This window comes from Malaya genurostris, chromosome 3 (genome assembly GCF_030247185.1).
Source record: "Malaya genurostris strain Urasoe2022 chromosome 3, Malgen_1.1, whole genome shotgun sequence".
In the NCBI taxonomy this organism is placed as follows: Eukaryota; Metazoa; Arthropoda; class Insecta; order Diptera; family Culicidae; genus Malaya; species Malaya genurostris.
Window position 1 is genome coordinate 227895161 of NC_080572.1, and position 17491 is coordinate 227912651.

Genomic DNA, 17491 nt, shown 5'->3' on the forward strand with positions numbered 1-17491 from the left:
CCGGAAGCAATCTGTGAAATGTTTTAAAATGATTTGAAAAGCTATTGTCACACTTTCCTATTGAAAGAAATGGTTTTAAATTCTTCGGTGATCGTTTTTTTCATATAAAATAAACTCACTTCTCAATTTAGGACACATTTTCGTCTCAAGATTTACAGTTCGTCATGTTTTTGAATATCTACTAATCGATTCGTCTCAAAACATGATCACTATTTCGCACAATTACACTACCATTGAATGTTGGATGACTCCATAATTAGTTATGTTCACTTGCCACTTGTTTAGTTAACGATTAAAAACTTCAAAAATTACCCGACAAGCAATAAAAGACTTCAAAAATATGAGATGAAAGTTTTTCACTTCGTTCACTTGATTGCGCTTTGTTTTCATCTCATTTGGTTTCGCAAAGTTGCCAAGTTATCTCATAATGTTACAAAACAAAAATTGTTTATCTTCTTCAAATTATCATCAAAAAGTATGTTTTTGGTATCCGTGACATTAGTTTAATTATATTATTGATATTAATATTTCAATAGAACTGTTTCGGCTTCGAATATTACCAGAAAGAACGTGTTAAATACTAATGAAATAACCATTGTGGCAAATCTAGTAGCACTGGTTTTATTCCGCTATACGCCAACATAACGCTGTGAAGTGTGTGTGTTTCAACGGCTGTGCACAGAGATGCCAGATATTTTCATAGAAAATATGTATTACTTTGCATAGAAAGTCTATATCTGTTCTATCTGTTTTCACTAAAAAAATTATGTTAAAAGATAGTTCTTTAGATCTCCGTAAGTCATTGCCCCATTAATTAGATAACTCAACGAGTAAATTATTTACCAATAATAATGTGGAAAAATTCTGGTGGATACGATTGTATCGTTTGAGTTGTATATCTAACAGCGGTGAGGCAGTCGGTCACCAGAATGTATGCCAGCCATATTTTTCCAGCTGGCAGTTTAGTCAGCCATGCGTATGCGGGTGAGAGTGTAATAGTGGAATATTTGGTTTTGATTGCTGTCGCCATTGCTAATTTATAGGATGAATAAAAGATCAACGATAGGATGGATAAAAATCCATTGAGATGAAATTAGGAGCAGAGTAGTGAAAACATCATTAGTGTTTTTAGCTGTTTTATAATTATTAGTTGAATTTTCAAGAAATGTGAATCAATTCTCAACGTGGAGCAAGGCGAATGAAGTAGTAATATGAAATAGTTACAGTGATTTTAGTGGCTAAATCGGGGTTTGAAGGCGACGTCCTTACAAATGAGATGAAATAGGGAGTCCTTACCCTATGACAGTCATGACCGAGCGCTGAATGAACGCTTTTATTGGGCGATGAATGTAATGAAAAAATGATCGTCATCAACAGGATGGGTTGCAATATGTTTAAGATGCGAATTTCCTGTCTGGTAATAAACTTTCATTAAGAAACTCATAATGGCGTCAGTAGTGAGGGTTTTCATCTCGATACAGTTCCATGAAATGGTCGAATTTCATGCCATTTTTTGCATAAAAGAAACGTCAAAAATTGCAGGCTTAAACATCTTTAGGGGTGCTTAGGGCAGAGAATCAGCGAAAATCATTTGTTCAAATTCCCATTAGGAGTTTATTACCAGAAAGGAAATTCGCATCGAAAACATATTACAACCCATCCTGTTGATGACGATCATTTTTTCATTACATTCATCGCCCAATAAAAGCGTTCATTCAGCGCTCGGTCATGACTGTCATATGTGACATTCATCTTGGGTGACACGTGCGATATTCATGTGTGACTGCCCGGATACTAGGCAACATGAATGTTTCCAGCACAGGCAATTCAAGGCAAACATCTTTAGTTTTAGGTACCAACTTAGGAATTTCACTGACAGTTTCATCACATAAAGCGACCGTTTCCAGTACTGATTGGCAATCAATAAATTGGCTTTTGTTAACGTTTCAGAGACATCAGAAAAAAACATTAATTCTGCGATGACGGGCAACGTATTGAAGGTTACACTTTCATCTTAAAAAAAATTGAATTTATGCATTATTTATTCACACATATTTTTCACAATCGAAACAATTGTAAAAACTCTTCCCAATCCACCTAGTGGTGTGATATTGCCTCTATCTTGCCTTTTAAACATTCTCATTAAAACATTTATATGATTCTATCCTCGGTCATTAGTATTGTGAGCTTATAGAATAACCTTTGTTATAAACTTTCTAACGATCTTGTCTTACGAAATCGATTCAGCCGAGAAATTCCGTCGCATTGAAACACTGAGATTTGTCGGATACATCAAATCTACGATTACATTTGCAGATTATTCGCCATCATTCGCCCTCCAAGCTTGATCAATGGTAGCTTTTAAATAAATCTAAGTTGTAGCTTTCAAATAAGCCTAAGTTTATTAGAATTCGTTCGTTCAACTTCGAGAAAATCTAGCCGATGAAAAATGTACGAGCTAAACATGCTCGAATTTTTCTGTTTAATCAGGCTGATTTTTCGTGCGTTTCACTTGCAAGGTAGTTTAATTGGCAAAACAATTTCCCGTCTCTGCGGTAGCTTTTTCGCGGTTTTCATTTCAGAGTTGTATTTGCAAGTCATTTCTCCAATTTGTTTTTCTCATTAGATACTGATACGTAGATATGCTTGCTTGATTTAGACTTTTGGACAATCTATCTAAAAAAACAAAATAAACATATCAAACAACAAGTAAAACAAGCAAGTTTTCAAGTGTTTTTCGAGCATCCCAAATTTCCACAGTTTAAAGAAGTCTTCCTCTACATTGAAACCATTGATGATCAAAATTACGCTGCACCTTACCCAGGTAGATACTTTGATGATTCAATTGAAAAGGATGTCAACCCGAACGTCGATGTCAACAAAGTCGACGACGACGACGACGACGACGACGAGAACGACAAACGTAGTGATTATAAAGTTGACGATAGCAATAAATTGTCAACCCGCTGTCGTGGTGCAGCACCGGGTAGGAGTTTTAACAGCTTTATTGCAGTCCCGAATCCATCCTTGAGAGATTCCGTCACCCTCTCTGTTGTTGTTGCGTTTATGTTTGAACTTACCTCCGACCAGTACCACCGACATCAGGTTGATCGAGACACCGTAGTTGGTTTCGTGATTTAATCCTTTCAGGTAGACTTCCTCCTTGTGGTTGTCGACACGGGCAATCAGGCGGGCGCCGTGAACGTCGATTCGGACCTGCCGAAGAAGAAGGAGAAACACTATTACCGGTGGGTTTGATAAGGAATGCTATTTTTATCCTTTTTACGGAGGAGTTCGATGCATAAATCTAGTAAGGAAATTGCAACAGTTTAGTGTGAGCGCTTGGTTTTGCACTGAATTATGGTACTTGGCTTGGCTTGGTTTAATGCCTTGAGTGATTCACACAAACGATTATTTGATTTATTTTCAGTAATGTTTCGAGTCATTTGACAAAAAGCAACAAAAAAGACAAAGATTTTTTCCTTAATGGCTGGTACCAGTATGGAAGCAAGAAAAACTGAAAGGTCGCGCTTCATCTTCATAGTTATTTCTACTGGGTTTAACTGGGCGTCAGGGCACAAACGGGATTAGGCATAAAAAGTCAGGCTTGACTGAAGGACGTGTTCTTCTCGTCCAGTTAAGCCAGCCAGTTAGCGTCATGCAAGAAGAATGTTTATACATGTACCAGCACGAGCTCGAACGTCGCTCGGCGTCGTTATTTTAGTAGTCGGTTCTCCCGGTACTTACCATCACACTGTGCCACTCGTCCCGGTTGAGACCCTCGCCGACGGTTACGCTGGTTGAGTGGTTGCCAAACACGTGCACCACTTTGAGCTGGCCCTTCTCCACGATGACATACAGAGCGTACGGATCGAGCTTCACACCGGCCGGGGTCTTGACGTTGTGATATACCAGTAAACCGTGCGGCAGACGGGTGCGAAATTGGAATGATATTTCACGGCATAATCTGGAAGTTTAATTAAATGAAATTTATGAGCCTCGTCTTAATTCTGCGGAACGCCGACAGGAGCTAGACTGAACTGACAAAATTAGTTGGAAATGAATAAGAGAGTGCGCCGTCAACTAAACGCTTTGACAATAGAGCTGCATTTTGCTTGCAGAATGACGAGGCTGGAAGAATTCATTTCTCGACGACTACATTCAAGATTAGTAATGTGCTGGATAAAATATTCAGTTCATATTGCTTGGATTTTTTTCAAAAATCTTGTTTTTCACTGTGTTAATTATGAACAATTTTGTGTTAACTAAGAAACGTTTGCGGGAAGTTTAAGTTTTCTATTTTGATTCAATGAAAAGTGCAGCTGAAGCGCACCAAATTCTTGTGGAAGTTTATGGTGATAATGATCCAACTGATATATCATGTAGGGAATGGTTTCGACGTTTCAAGTATGGAAATTTCAACGTTGAAGAAAGGCCTTGCTCTGGACAACCAAAAAAGTTCGAAGACAAACAGTTGGAGGCATTACTCGATGAAGATCTGAGTCAAATGCAAGAGGAGCTTGTAGAATCATTGGAAGTGACTCAACAAGCAATCTTTGTACGATTAAAATCCATGGGAATGATTCAAAGCCAAGGCAGTTGGGAGCCTTGTGAGCTAAACCCGAGAGACATTGAAAGGTGATTTTTCACTTGCGAGCACCTGATTCAGAGGTAATAAAGGAAGGGTTTTTAACATCGAATTGTTACTGGGGATGAAAAATGGATACTCTATGATAAACTCAAGAAGAAAAAATACTACGCTACTTGATGTTGAGGTCGATGCAACAATTGACCGTTGCCAAGCCGAATATTCATGGTTTGAAGGTCATCTGATGGGACCAAAAAATTGTTGTGTACTATGAGCTGCTACAACCAGGCGATACTAAAACGGGTGATCGGTATAGGCGTTTGATCGGTGCATTACGAGAAGAACGACCGGAATACAAGCAAAGACATGATAAAGTTGTTTTCCTCCATGACAACGCTCGGCCTCATGTAGCAAAAGTCATGTGAAAATATTTTTTTTTTATTTAAAAGATAGTTTTATTGAGGCCTATATGCGTACAAGCTTTACGTGACCGATTGAGCCGATTTTAAAAAAACAATTTTTTTTTGAGTTGGATCTCGTTGTCACCCTTTTTCTAGGGGGAGAGGAGCTTCCATTTCCCTCCTGCGAGGATTGAGGGGCACTTCGTTCGTGGTTCGTCTCGTCATCCATTGCCACATCGATGGTATTGTTGTTGGTTTCATTGCTAGTTGCTGGAGATGAGCCTTGTTGTACATTGTTGGCTGTTGCTGGTTGGTTGGATGGTAAGTTGTTCACTGCAGTTAATGCACTTTGTTCTATAGGGGATACGTTGGATGGTTTCGTTGAAGTGGATGCTTCACTGTTGTTGGTGACTGTCACAGGTGTACTGGGATTGCTTTGGGTTGGTGTGACGGAAGCGCTGTTGTCGTTTGGTGTAGTTGTCTCCTTGTCCAGTTTATCACATGGCTTACCGTAGTGAACAGCTTTTTGACAATACTGACATGTGGCCATCTGATTGTCATAGGTAACAAGTGATTTGCACGGAATTCTTGTATCTTGACCGAAAATCACATAAGAAGGTATAGGCTTCTTCAAGTGTATGCGTAATACACGTACGCCATTTAGAATACCGGGGAAAAAATTCTTCCACTTTTCTTTTTTGATAGAGAGTATCTCTCCGTATTGGGACATAGTTTTGCGAATATAAGAATCTGTGACGCTTGAGGGAAGATCATGCACACGCACTTCTATAGCACTATCTTCCATATATACCGGAATGTTGTACTTAATATTCTCGTGCTCCACATAGTGCACATTGTTATTGTCTTTTGCGAATTGAATTGCATCCAACTCTTTATAAAACTGGATGTAAACAACATTATTCGTCTTATTGCATTGAAGTAAATGCACACGTTTAATGTCCAGCTGTTTTGTTTTGTCGACTGACTTGGAGGAGATGTAAAACCGAACTGGTGTGAAAATATTTGAAAACGCTTAAGTGGGACATTTTCCCTCACCCGCCGTATTCTCTTTACATTGCTCCTTTTGATTAATGGTTGTTTCGAATTTTTGTTATGCTAGCTTATTTGTGACTAGAAACCAGAAATTTGAGTTATTGTTACTAACATCTAACCACTTGCGTGACTCAAAAAGCGCAGTTTTCACAAGTTTCTATGTCGGTTAAAAATAGGTTGTCGTTACGTTGTAATGCCATACTGGAATAAAATATTTTCCATAACTTGAAAATAACTTATTTCCAAGTAAACTAGTTGAAACTTTGTTGCCATCGACATTATAAACATTGAATGAATCCATAATGTTTTTCTATCAACAATAAAAAGACAGTATAGTATTTGAAATTACAAATTTGATACAAGGTACAAATTTCACAAAGAGTTTAAAACTATCGAGCGGAGTTAAATTTTAATTAACTGTTTTTTTATGCGCTTTCAATCAAAATCTGTTTATGAAGATATGAATAATAAACAACCAAAAAACCTTATGTTCAGAATGCTCAAAATTAATTCAAGTGGCGTGATTTCTCATTATTTTAAATTCATATAGGGTAAGGGCTCCCTATTTCATCTCATTTGTAAGGACGTCGCCTTTAAACCCCGATTTAGCCACTAAAATCACTGTAACTATTTCATATTACTGCTTCATTCGCCTTGCTCCACGTTGAAAATTGATTCACATTCCTTGATAATTAAACTAATATTTATAAAACAGCTAAAAACACTAATGATGTTTTCACTACTCTGCTCCTAATTTCATCTCAATGGATTTTTATCCATCCTATCTTCTTCTTCTTCACTTCTGGTGGCGTCACCTCACTTGAGATGACGCCGATTGATGGCACAGCGATTTAGCTATATTGCCAGTTAGTTTTCGTTTATAGTCCAATGGACTTTCTTTTCACTGGACTACAAGTGAAACCCTCGCTATGTGACAACGTGGAGTCACCGAAGTACGGATGAAAATCCTTTCTTTCTCGCGAAATACTCGAATTTTCACCGCACTAACACGATACGACGTGTTCACTCGTTGAGGGTTTCACCGGAAGTGATCCATCCTATCGTTGATCTTTTATTCATCCTATAAATTAGCAATGACGACAGCAATCAAAACAAAATATTCCACTATTACACTCTCACCCGCATTCGCATGGCTGCCAGATGGCTGACTAAACGCTGTCAGCTGGAAAAATATGGCTGGTGACCGACTGCCTTACCGCTGCCACATATACAACTCAAACGATACAACCGTACCCACCAGGATTTTTCCACATTATTATTATTGGTAAAAAATTTACTCGTTGAATTATCTAATTAATGGGGCAATGACTTACGGAGATCTAAAGAACTATCTTTTAACATCATTTTATTAGTGAAAACAGATAGAACAGATATAGACTTTCTATGCAAAGTAATACATATTTTCTATGAAAATACCTGGCATCTCTGTGCACAGCCGATGAAACACACACACACTTCACAGCGTTATGTTGGCGTATAGCGGAATGAAACCAGTGCCACTAGATTTGCCACAATGGTTATTTCATTAGTATTTAACACGTTCTTTCTGGCAATATTCGAAGCAGAAACAGTTTTATTGAAATATTAATATCAATAATATAATTAAACTAATGTCACGGATACCAAAAACATACTTTTTGATGATAATTTGAAGAAGATAAACAATTTTTGTTTTGTAACATTATGAGATAACTTGGCAACTTTGCGAAACCAAATGAGATGAAAACAAAGCGCAATCAAGTGAACGAAGTGAAAAACTTTCATCTCATAGTTTTGAAGACTTTTATTGCTTGTCGGGTAAATTTTGAAGTTTTTAATCGTTAACTAAACAAGTGACAAGTGAACATAACTAATTATGAAGTCATCCAGCATTCAATGGTAGTGTAATTGTGCGAAATAGTGATCATGTTTTGAGACGAATCGATTAGTAGATATTCAGAAACATGACGAACTGTAAATCTTGAGACGAAAATGTGTCCTAAATTGAAAAGTGAGTTTATTTTATATGAAAAAAACGATCACCGAAGAATTTAAAACCATTTCTTTCAATAGGAAAGTGTGACAATAGCTTTTCAAATCATTTTAAAACATTTCACAGTTTGCTTCCGGTAGGTTGTAAAATATTATTCATGTTCAAAGTTATGAGGTGAAGGGATGAGATGGAAATAGGAGCTCAGATGAAATAGGGAGCCGTTGCCCTATCATGATAATTGTAATATCACAATCGATGTTTAATCCCTATATTGTTTTCTTCGAGTTTATTATAGTTTTCTTCGATTTTATAATAGAACAAAAAGGACTATTCTTCCTTTCATTATTTTCGTCAAAAAGTAGTTTAAAAAAAAAGTAATATCCTGGTTTTATTTATCTATTAATCTATATATATAAAAATGCAGAGATCATTCTTTGTAATCGCATCACGTAAGAACGGATGGACGGATTGAGATGATTTTTTTGTTTGATCAGTTTTTACCCCCACCGGGTTCGTACATCAAAAAAAAATTAGGAAAACTTACCGGAAAAGTGGGAAAACCCAATAAAATTATTTTGTATGGACAATGGAATTTTCCACTGAAAAAGTCGCCAATGATTGCTAGATTTACGCGCAAGGAGATGCTCAGTATTTCGCCATTGAAGAAAAGAATACTAGATCTTTGGAAAATAGTTTGGCGCGCAACGAGTAGATTTGGGTGGAGATTTTACATGCATGATTGATTCGTCATTTGGAAACACGTGCTTAATAGGGTATCAAAATCATTACTTGCCAAATGACTGTTTTAGCTATACCGTAAACAGAAGCACAAGTTCTAATGTCATTTACCAGTAGATGTAGTTAGATGAATTATGTTGGCCATCGTGGGCGTGAGATGAACAAATTAAATTATGTAACGATTTTTTTACGTATCAATGATAGGATTCTGCTGTTGAAATAATGAGTTCAGATGAAAATATTTTCCTTGCATTTAGCATGCTGAAGTTTGTTCAGCCGATTCGAGTGAGTTTTCAAGAGTGGTTTACTTCAGAACGGTTTGCATAGGATGCTATACATGACATTTGTAAGCTGCTTAAGCCAAATCATTTCATTTTCCGAACTTTGGATTACTTGACGAATTACCATATGCGAATCGTGAATATCATATCTGAAGGAGAAATCGTGTCATGTAAGAACCATCAGTTGTGAGATCTGCTGTTTTATACATTGGCTTTAACGATAAGAAGAATACTGGTATAATCACTCCTCATGTTCACTCCGCTAGAACAGAATATTGATTCTCAGGATTGAATACAAGCAAACCGATGTGGTGGCTCGACGAATGAGAGGCCTTTTGATACAATTCTTGAACAAATATAGCGTTCATGTCAAAGTTAATGGACACAATATTTAATAAAAGGGTAATTTGAACTTTCGAATGTCCAAGTATTTTTCATTTTATCGCTAATTCGTTAATCGAAAATTGATTCTGTCATTATCCTGCTACGAACATTCATCAAAGACGACTAAATAATATCACTAGCGGTGAAGCAGGTTATGGACAACCGTTCAAAATTAGTTTATTACTTTCGATAATCCCTAAGGATTTGCTATTAAATTTTTCAACGTCTTCAGTACAAATAATTGAATGACAAACAACAATCCCCGAGGGCTGCTTTTGGAAATTTGTGGGGTCAATTTAAAGTATTTATTTTGGTCATCTCTTTTTCATCCATCTGTTAATTTGTTTATTTGTCTATTTAGGAGCAAGGGAAAAGCCTGCTGGAGCTGAGATTTTGGTTCTCCTTCTCCAGCAGGCATAAAACCTTCTCATCTTTTGTATCAACAGATAACATTTGACCAAATGATACATAACGAAATCTTGAATTACCCTTATTTAAACTACAAAGCTAACTAACAACTATTCATATTGACTAATTATCCTAATAAAACTAGCGGGAAAAGATTTGGAGAAAACGGGTTTTAATAGCGTTACGAGATAAATTGAAATTAAATCCATCAGAGCAAGTATTGAATACGCGACATATACTCGAAAACGGTTCATTAAAGCCATAGTTAGTTCTAGCACGAGGAATTCTGAGAAAGGGATTAAACCGCAAATTACGCCGAAGAATGTAAAAACTTAGCTTTTGTTGGAGATCTGCACTGTCAATTCGAGATTGGATGAAGTCCGCGACGAAACAAAGCTTTTTGTGTATCACGGCGGACAGATAGCAAATCGAAGTGTATGAGCCTACAACGATTTTCGTAGCTTGGAAGATTAAATGGATCTCTCCAGGGCAGGCGACGCAAAGCAAAACGAATGAACTTGCACTGAATAGTTTCAATGCGTAGCTTATCAGTTTGGTAATATGGTGCCAAAACAACAACAGCATACTCCAGTGTAGAGCAAACTAGAACTGATTTTAGGCAGTATATGTTTTTGAAATTTTTTGAGATGTGAAAGATGAAACCTAACATCTTGAATGCCTTAGAGATGGTATATTCTATGTGATATTTGAAACTAAGTTTTGAATCCAATAACACTCCTAGATCCTTAATTGATGTCTCCCGTTTTAGTACAGCTTGCGAAATAGTGTAATCATACATGATCGTGGTTCGTTTACGAGAGAACGAAGCATTTGAAGGCGTTAATAACCATTCTGTTGACGTTGCACCAGTTAGAAAATACATCCAACTGTGACTGCAAGAAGTTTGAGTCTTTCAGATATTTGATGAGATGAAACAGCTTGAAATCGTCGGCGAATGATAGCTTCATGCATTGCAATGCGAAATTCAGATCATTTAGATATAGTAGAAATATGAATGGTCCTAGATGGCTTCCCTGAGAAACGCCAGAGCTCACGATGAATGATGGAGTAACGCAGTCGACAATTTTCACGGTCGTACTACGACCATTCAGATATCATTCAATCTAATCCATCATCCCACATGTCAAACCTTTAGTTTGAGAGAGATCTACAATCTCTGTTCAATACACTGACTCGAAGGATGAGATGGCAAACGGTGCATTTGTTTAGTTTTTGCGTAACAAAAGCATTGAACATATCCACAATAATTCTTGACGATATTTCTTCTTCGGGACGAAGTTAATGTATTGGATATGAATTTGTCGTAATTCGTTTATTGTAAGCCAAGTAATCAGTAAAATAATGGAAAGAAACATTAACGTTTGACAACTCTGCTATCCGAAAACACAAGTTTAAAAAAATAATTTTAGGCGAGACCAGGTTCGACGGGTCAGCTAGTGTTTTATACACTTCTAGCGACTCCATAGTGTGATCGCCATATTCAAGCCTACAACAGTTTTTCAGGTTGCATTTCCGTTATCATCACAGTGGGAAAACCTACCGATAGCTATCTGAATCAATGCAGAAATTGTATGTTATAATCTTATAATATCTAAGTTATTGCTACATCAATTAACCGTAACGATTTACATATACGCTTACGTATTTATAACGGTTTCGCAACGTTTTTCAACTAGTAGCTAAAACCATAGCTGTGATTAAAGATATGTTAGAATCAAGTAACGATCACTTACAAATGATAGCTAGTTCAATGTTTATGTTATAAAGAAACACTGCCGTCTTACTCCAGATTTGTTTTCTTAATAACTTTTTTCCTGTTTGAATACTTTCTCTAATTTTTTCACGAAACGAATGGAAAAAAGATGTAAGATTGTTGTTAATACCATGTTTATTATGTACACATTGTTTAAATAGTGAAAAAATAGGTCCAAATACGAAACATCAAAATCCACCGAATCTGTAAATAGATTCTGTTGCACTTTTGCTCGCTTCAGTCTATGATAATCCATGAACGGAGACACATCGGGTGCGCTGGCCGCCATCTACGCCAAGAGAGTGGAACTACACCCGGCATTATTCAGCTGGTGCTTCAGTCATTGGCGAACATGAGGTACCGATCCTCAAGCATAACGCAGTAAAACAACAACTAGTTTTTTTATGAGCATATCTGCTGTTGGGCATTCCCAGTGTGAGTTTTACTTCAAACAAAAGTGATTGCATCATCTAGCTTCTGGTCGTTTACATTGAAGGAAAAGAAAACGAAAAGTGGACAACGATGGGGAACATTATACAGAAGTCGCTCTAAATGTTATCTACAAAACTATCAATATCACTTTTCTTGCAAATCGAAGGTAAAAAACCAAATTTTCTTGCAAATCGAAGGTTTTATTCCACCTAGTGGTGTAATGATGCCTTTCTCATATTACTTATATTTTCAAAAATATCACCAGAAGATTTTGTGAAGAAATTTTTTTTCAATCTTGAATAAAATAAGAAATTTTCTTTGGATATAAACTAGCATAACCTTTTCAAATTCTAAACAGTTGTGTCAAGTTGATAAGAATTTTTCTTTATTTTGCATCGTCGCACTAAATGATTAAACACTCTTCGGACCCGGATGAAATTAAACAGCAACGTATGAGACTGTAGGAACTTTTTTTTGAGCCTGTTTGTGTAAATAGATCAAATCATCTCTGAGAAAATTGAGTGAGTCTCGTTTTGAACTTTTTGGCCACTACTTCTGGTACTTCTGGAACCAGGAACTTGGAACCAGTATAGCCAAAGTTTGTTCGTTTAGTAAGTAACTAATATAGCCTACGAATTGAATCAGTTTTAAGACGAATCCAGAATAATTTTACCCGCTCTAAATGACGGTGTGAAATTCAATAGCAACCTACTGGACTACGAGATTTTTTTTTATGAGTGACATTATTTGACACATACTCACGCACAGACACATACATTGCTCAGCTCGATGAACTGTTTCGATTTATATAGAACATATTGTTTAAACTTTCTATATGAGAAAGTCAATAAGTGCACTTTTATTGAAAAGCATCGTTATCATGATCTTGTAATAACAGGTAGGTACAAATTGAATAAAAGGATTAGAAATTTACATATTTTTCACCTGAAAAATAAAATTTTAATGTGGCAACCCTGCACGCTATACGAAATTGAACAAAGCACGCTGTGAATGGAGCAAAGCCGCACGTACCGTCGCGTACCAGCTTTGCATCGTCATTTTTTTTTCGATTATAGAGGTTTTAACATTGTTGTCATTCACCTCTTCGGGCCAGAAACGTTTTCTGCCCCTATGTGCGCGGATTGGGAATCGAACCCAGGTGGGCAGCGTGAAAGGCATCGACTTACCCATAACGCTTTACCCGTTCCCCTGCATCGTCATTTTGAATTTGAATGTTATGACACTCCTCGCCCTATAACTTCGGAACCGGAAGTCGGATCAGGATGAAATTGCACAGTATGTTTAAAGACAATAAGAACTTTAATTTGAACAATAAATCGTGACAAACGGCTTAACCATTGCTGAGAAATCGACGGGAGTTCCGTTTATAGAGATTGCTTTCGGAAGTGGAAACCGGGGACTTGTAGTTTCAAAGTAGTTTTATATATTCACTGACTAATAAGATTCAACTAGATCAATTTAGCAGTAAGTTTTATAAAAAAGTGCACCTCGTTTCGCCATTGATGGTAAAAATATACTCATGAAATTGAAAATTTTCACTAATCACACTGTCATACCGGAACCGGAAGTCGGATCTGGATCAACTTTTCGGGGACTTTTCAAAGAATTTCAAGACCTGTAATTTGCTTCTTAGTTTGTGAAAATCGGTTAAGAAATTTCCGAGAAAATTTATTGCATATTTTTTCATAAATTTTCACATATTTCCTTGTAATTCCGGAACCGGATATCGGATCCAAATGAAACTCAGGAAAATTGTATAAGACCTTTCATTTGAATCTAAGGTTGTGAAAATCGGTTCAGCCATCTCTGAGAAAATTGAGTGACATTATTTGTCACACACACACAGACATTTTGTGATCTCGACGAACTGAATCGAATGGTATATGACACACGGCCCTCCGGGCCTCGGTTCAAAAGTCGGTTTTCACAGTGATTGCATAGCCTTTATATATGAGAAAGGCAAATCATAAGTTTAGTACAAATCTAGAATAATTCGATAGGTTGTTCACTTTTCGCTGTGCGAAATTCGCACCAAACGAATGCAAATAAAGCCAGCATACGGCATATCAATATCGTAGAAAATACCACCTTCTGAAAGCCTGAAATGAGTCCCGCGATTACATCATTCTGCTGCTGGTCGTTTGCGTGCTAGAAACACAACAAAATACATTGAATCAGCCCGAAAAATGATAAATGACAAGCTGAAACGAAGTAATCAACCTCAAAATTCTATACGTGATTATTTTTGTAGCCGTTAGAACCACTCTTTTGAACTTTTGATCTATTATGTTCATTGTTCGCTCCGTTCGCAGTGCGGCTTTCGCTTCGAACAAATGCGGAAAATCATCAAAGTATGAACACAACGGCGAGAAATCATTCGGTCAAATCATTCAGTTCCAAACCATTTTCAGTGTCTCTACATAGAATAGCAAAGAGTTAATTGGGTTTCCTCATACACATTAATTTGGTTTTCTAAAACCGATTTTCAATCAAAATAAGTGTCGTCACTAATCAATACGACGTCCAACTTTATGGGTGCCACGACTCGGTGCGGAACGTTAGCGCTGTAGGGAAGGGCACACAAGCATGTGGCAGATTTACTTTGAGCGCCGTTTGCCGAACGAGAGGAAACCGATTTGTTCGGAATTTTGGTCGTGGAAATAATTGTAAGCTGTGTTCAAAGTTGGAGAAATGGGAACCTTCGGTTCTTTTCAGAATCCAAAGCATTTTACAAAGATCTAATGAGATTTTACTTGAAATGGATAATTTATTAGTAGCACAATGAACCAACATAAGTGTGCATTTTAAAAGTGATCTGCCCCTAGTCGACAGCAGTCCTACGTCAATCTCACAGTTATGTCTCCAACATTATCTACTATAAGTAATAACTAGCGATGGATGATACTTTATATTCTTTTTATTTTGAAATGAATGCATTTTTGATAAAAAAAATGGACTGAATTAGTTTGTACTCTTAATATGTAGTTTTATATACTAGAATCAAAGCGTAGAAATATTTTTAAGCAGTAGCTTTGGTGCAATCGAAAATCTGTTTAAAATCTGTTGGGCTGTTGATGTTCAGTCTTAGGTCAATAAGTAATTAAAACAAAATAGTTTTCATTCTCAAGCGGATTACTTTTCATTCCTCTTTGTATTCTTATGGGCCATGGTTAAGTACATTATCGTATAGTTTATCTTCAATCAGGTCTTAGCACTAGAGTTAATGCTCAATATCGTCTGCTACGTCAATTCTAAGATAAAATTGTAGGTTCTAGCGTTACTCAAAACGAGTAATAATCAATTGATTTTCAAATTGTCTACCTTCCATTGAGTAAAATAATTCCGGAGGAGTTAGTGACTCTATAATCTAATATTCGCTGATGTGACAGTAATTAATTCTGCTTCTCAAAATTATAATTCCAGACAACCTCTAATTTCCCGTCCACAATCAGTCTGACATCTGACTTTTGAGAACAACAAAGTCATGAAGCCCACTGAATAATGCAATGACCGTTCGTGTTCTGCACGGGCTGACATGCACCGGGCTGTCGTGGCCCCGTTTCGCTACAAGTCTTCCCAGCCACAATTAACATGCGATGCATACGCGTAGGCTCTTCGTTCCTAAACACCACCATCAAAATATTTACCTTAATTGAAATGTTTGTATTGTGTCACCGTCCATCTGGATGAATGTGTTGTTCTTGGCAAACATGAACGTTTTCTCGTAGCCGGTTTCCTTGAACGTCAGCTCGGAGCCTCGTAGCTCATCCGGAACCGGTGCCAAGGTGCTGCTGGAGGAGTACTGTTCGGGCACCGTTTCCTGTGTTTGCGTTCGTAGCGTTGACGACGGGCTACTGGTCGTCGTTAGCTGCTGCGGTGGTTGCTGCGTTTCTGCGTTTGAAATAGCAAGTGCGTATGAGTTAGAGAGAGATAGAAGGAGACTGACAGGTTGAGAAGTACAAGTACAAGTTATGAAGTTATATCGCATGTTGCGTCGAAGTCTAGTCCTTTCAGTAAACTCGCATGCCGGTGTCAGTGTGATAAAGTGTTCCGCTACTAGAGTGACTTTATGAAGTGCCGTTTGGATAATTTCAAATGTGTCATGTAGGGAGATTCTCTTTCAACGACTGAACGAAAAATAGTTTATTCGTTGGCCATTGGAATTATGCACAATTATCGTCACTAACGGCGAAAGCTATTAATGTCCTTAGTGAACTCAGCAGAGCATCAAGTCGTGTCATCAGTCACAATCGAGCCCGGCTTTACTTATACTCACGTGTCTCATTAGCGCACTGCTGCATGCACTGTTCGTACGACTCGAAATTATTCTGCAGATTGCCCCCGCAGCCGCCCCAGATAAACTGGGTGCAATTGTTGGTTGTTTGCTCGAACCGGTAGCGATACCCAAAGCCCTGACATGGTCCGGGCTCTCCGGGACCGGTGCATTTCTCTGTTGGTGCCACGTTGGATGTATTCGTTGTTATTCAATTCGCCAGGTTGACGCGGTCGGGAAAAGTTCCGAAAAGCGAAAAAAGAAGCAAAGAAATGACGTCATCAAAATTTGAACAGAAGTGTCACACACCCATCTAAATGGGGTGCGCTAGAAAACATCGGAAAGTTAAACTTCATACGGTACACTATTCCTTCCTTGGACGGTTCCGAGTTGGTTGGAATCGCCGATGTCGCCGGTAGTTTGGTGATTGCAAGAACACTGACGACGATACTGATGACGGTGCTGATGCTGATGGTAGAGGCGGTGGCATTGTTGCGTCTGCTGATAGAGACATGTTTGTTTTGCATTCTTCGTGGACGGATTGTGGGAGAAACGGAACTGAAAATTAATTTCGAAGACAAAGCATGAATTAGAATTGATGGAATGGAAGTGTCTTAGCAAAGAAGAAATCATCATTTATTTTCTAAATTGCGTGAAGATTTTAAAATGTTCACTTTTGTGTTGCGAACTTGAATACCGATGATGGTTGTAGAGGGTGATTTTTTTGTTGTTAACTTTTTGGCAACACTGATTTTGACAGATATCGCGTGAATCATGCCTTGTGTCATTGTCGAACTTGTTCAGATTGGTCTACAATTTAATCATAAATGGGCGCTGGCAAAATTGGAGGACGATTCACTCGGAAAATTGTCAACAAGCAAAATTGCCTCATCTGGAGTGAAGACCAGCCAGAAGCATTGCAAGAGCTACCAATGCATCTCAAAAAAGTCACTGTTTGGTGTGGATTATGGGCCGGTGGCATCATCGGGCCGTTCTTCTTCAAAGGCGACGATGGGTGGAACATTACTGTGAATGGCGGGCGCTACCATGTGATGATTGATGATTTTTTATGTCCAAAATGGAAAAATTGGACATGTCTGCCATGTGGTTCCAACAAGACGGTGCCACATCCCACACGGCACACG

At 37.7% G+C, this 17491-nt stretch overlaps 1 protein-coding gene across 7 annotated transcripts in view; it reads right to left on the reverse strand.

The window, feature by feature from the left end:
• LOC131439141 (axotactin) overlaps positions 1-17491 on the reverse strand; it is a 193304-nt gene that overhangs the window by 53603 nt on the left and 122210 nt on the right. For 6 of the 7 annotated variants that reach the window (XM_058609807.1, XM_058609809.1, XM_058609808.1 and 3 more), the window contains exons 3-7: positions 16705-16904; positions 16350-16523; positions 15721-15964; positions 3748-3967; positions 3081-3216 (exon numbers count right to left, since the gene is read on the reverse strand). In XM_058609807.1, the coding sequence (XP_058465790.1) occupies positions 3081-3216; positions 3748-3967; positions 15721-15964; positions 16350-16523; positions 16705-16873 (943 nt within the window). In that variant the 5' untranslated portion in view covers positions 16874-16904. Of the gene's footprint in view, positions 1-3080; positions 3217-3747; positions 3968-15720; positions 15965-16349; positions 16524-16704; positions 16905-17491 lie in introns of those variants that run through there. The other variant, XM_058609811.1, reaches the window with a different exon arrangement.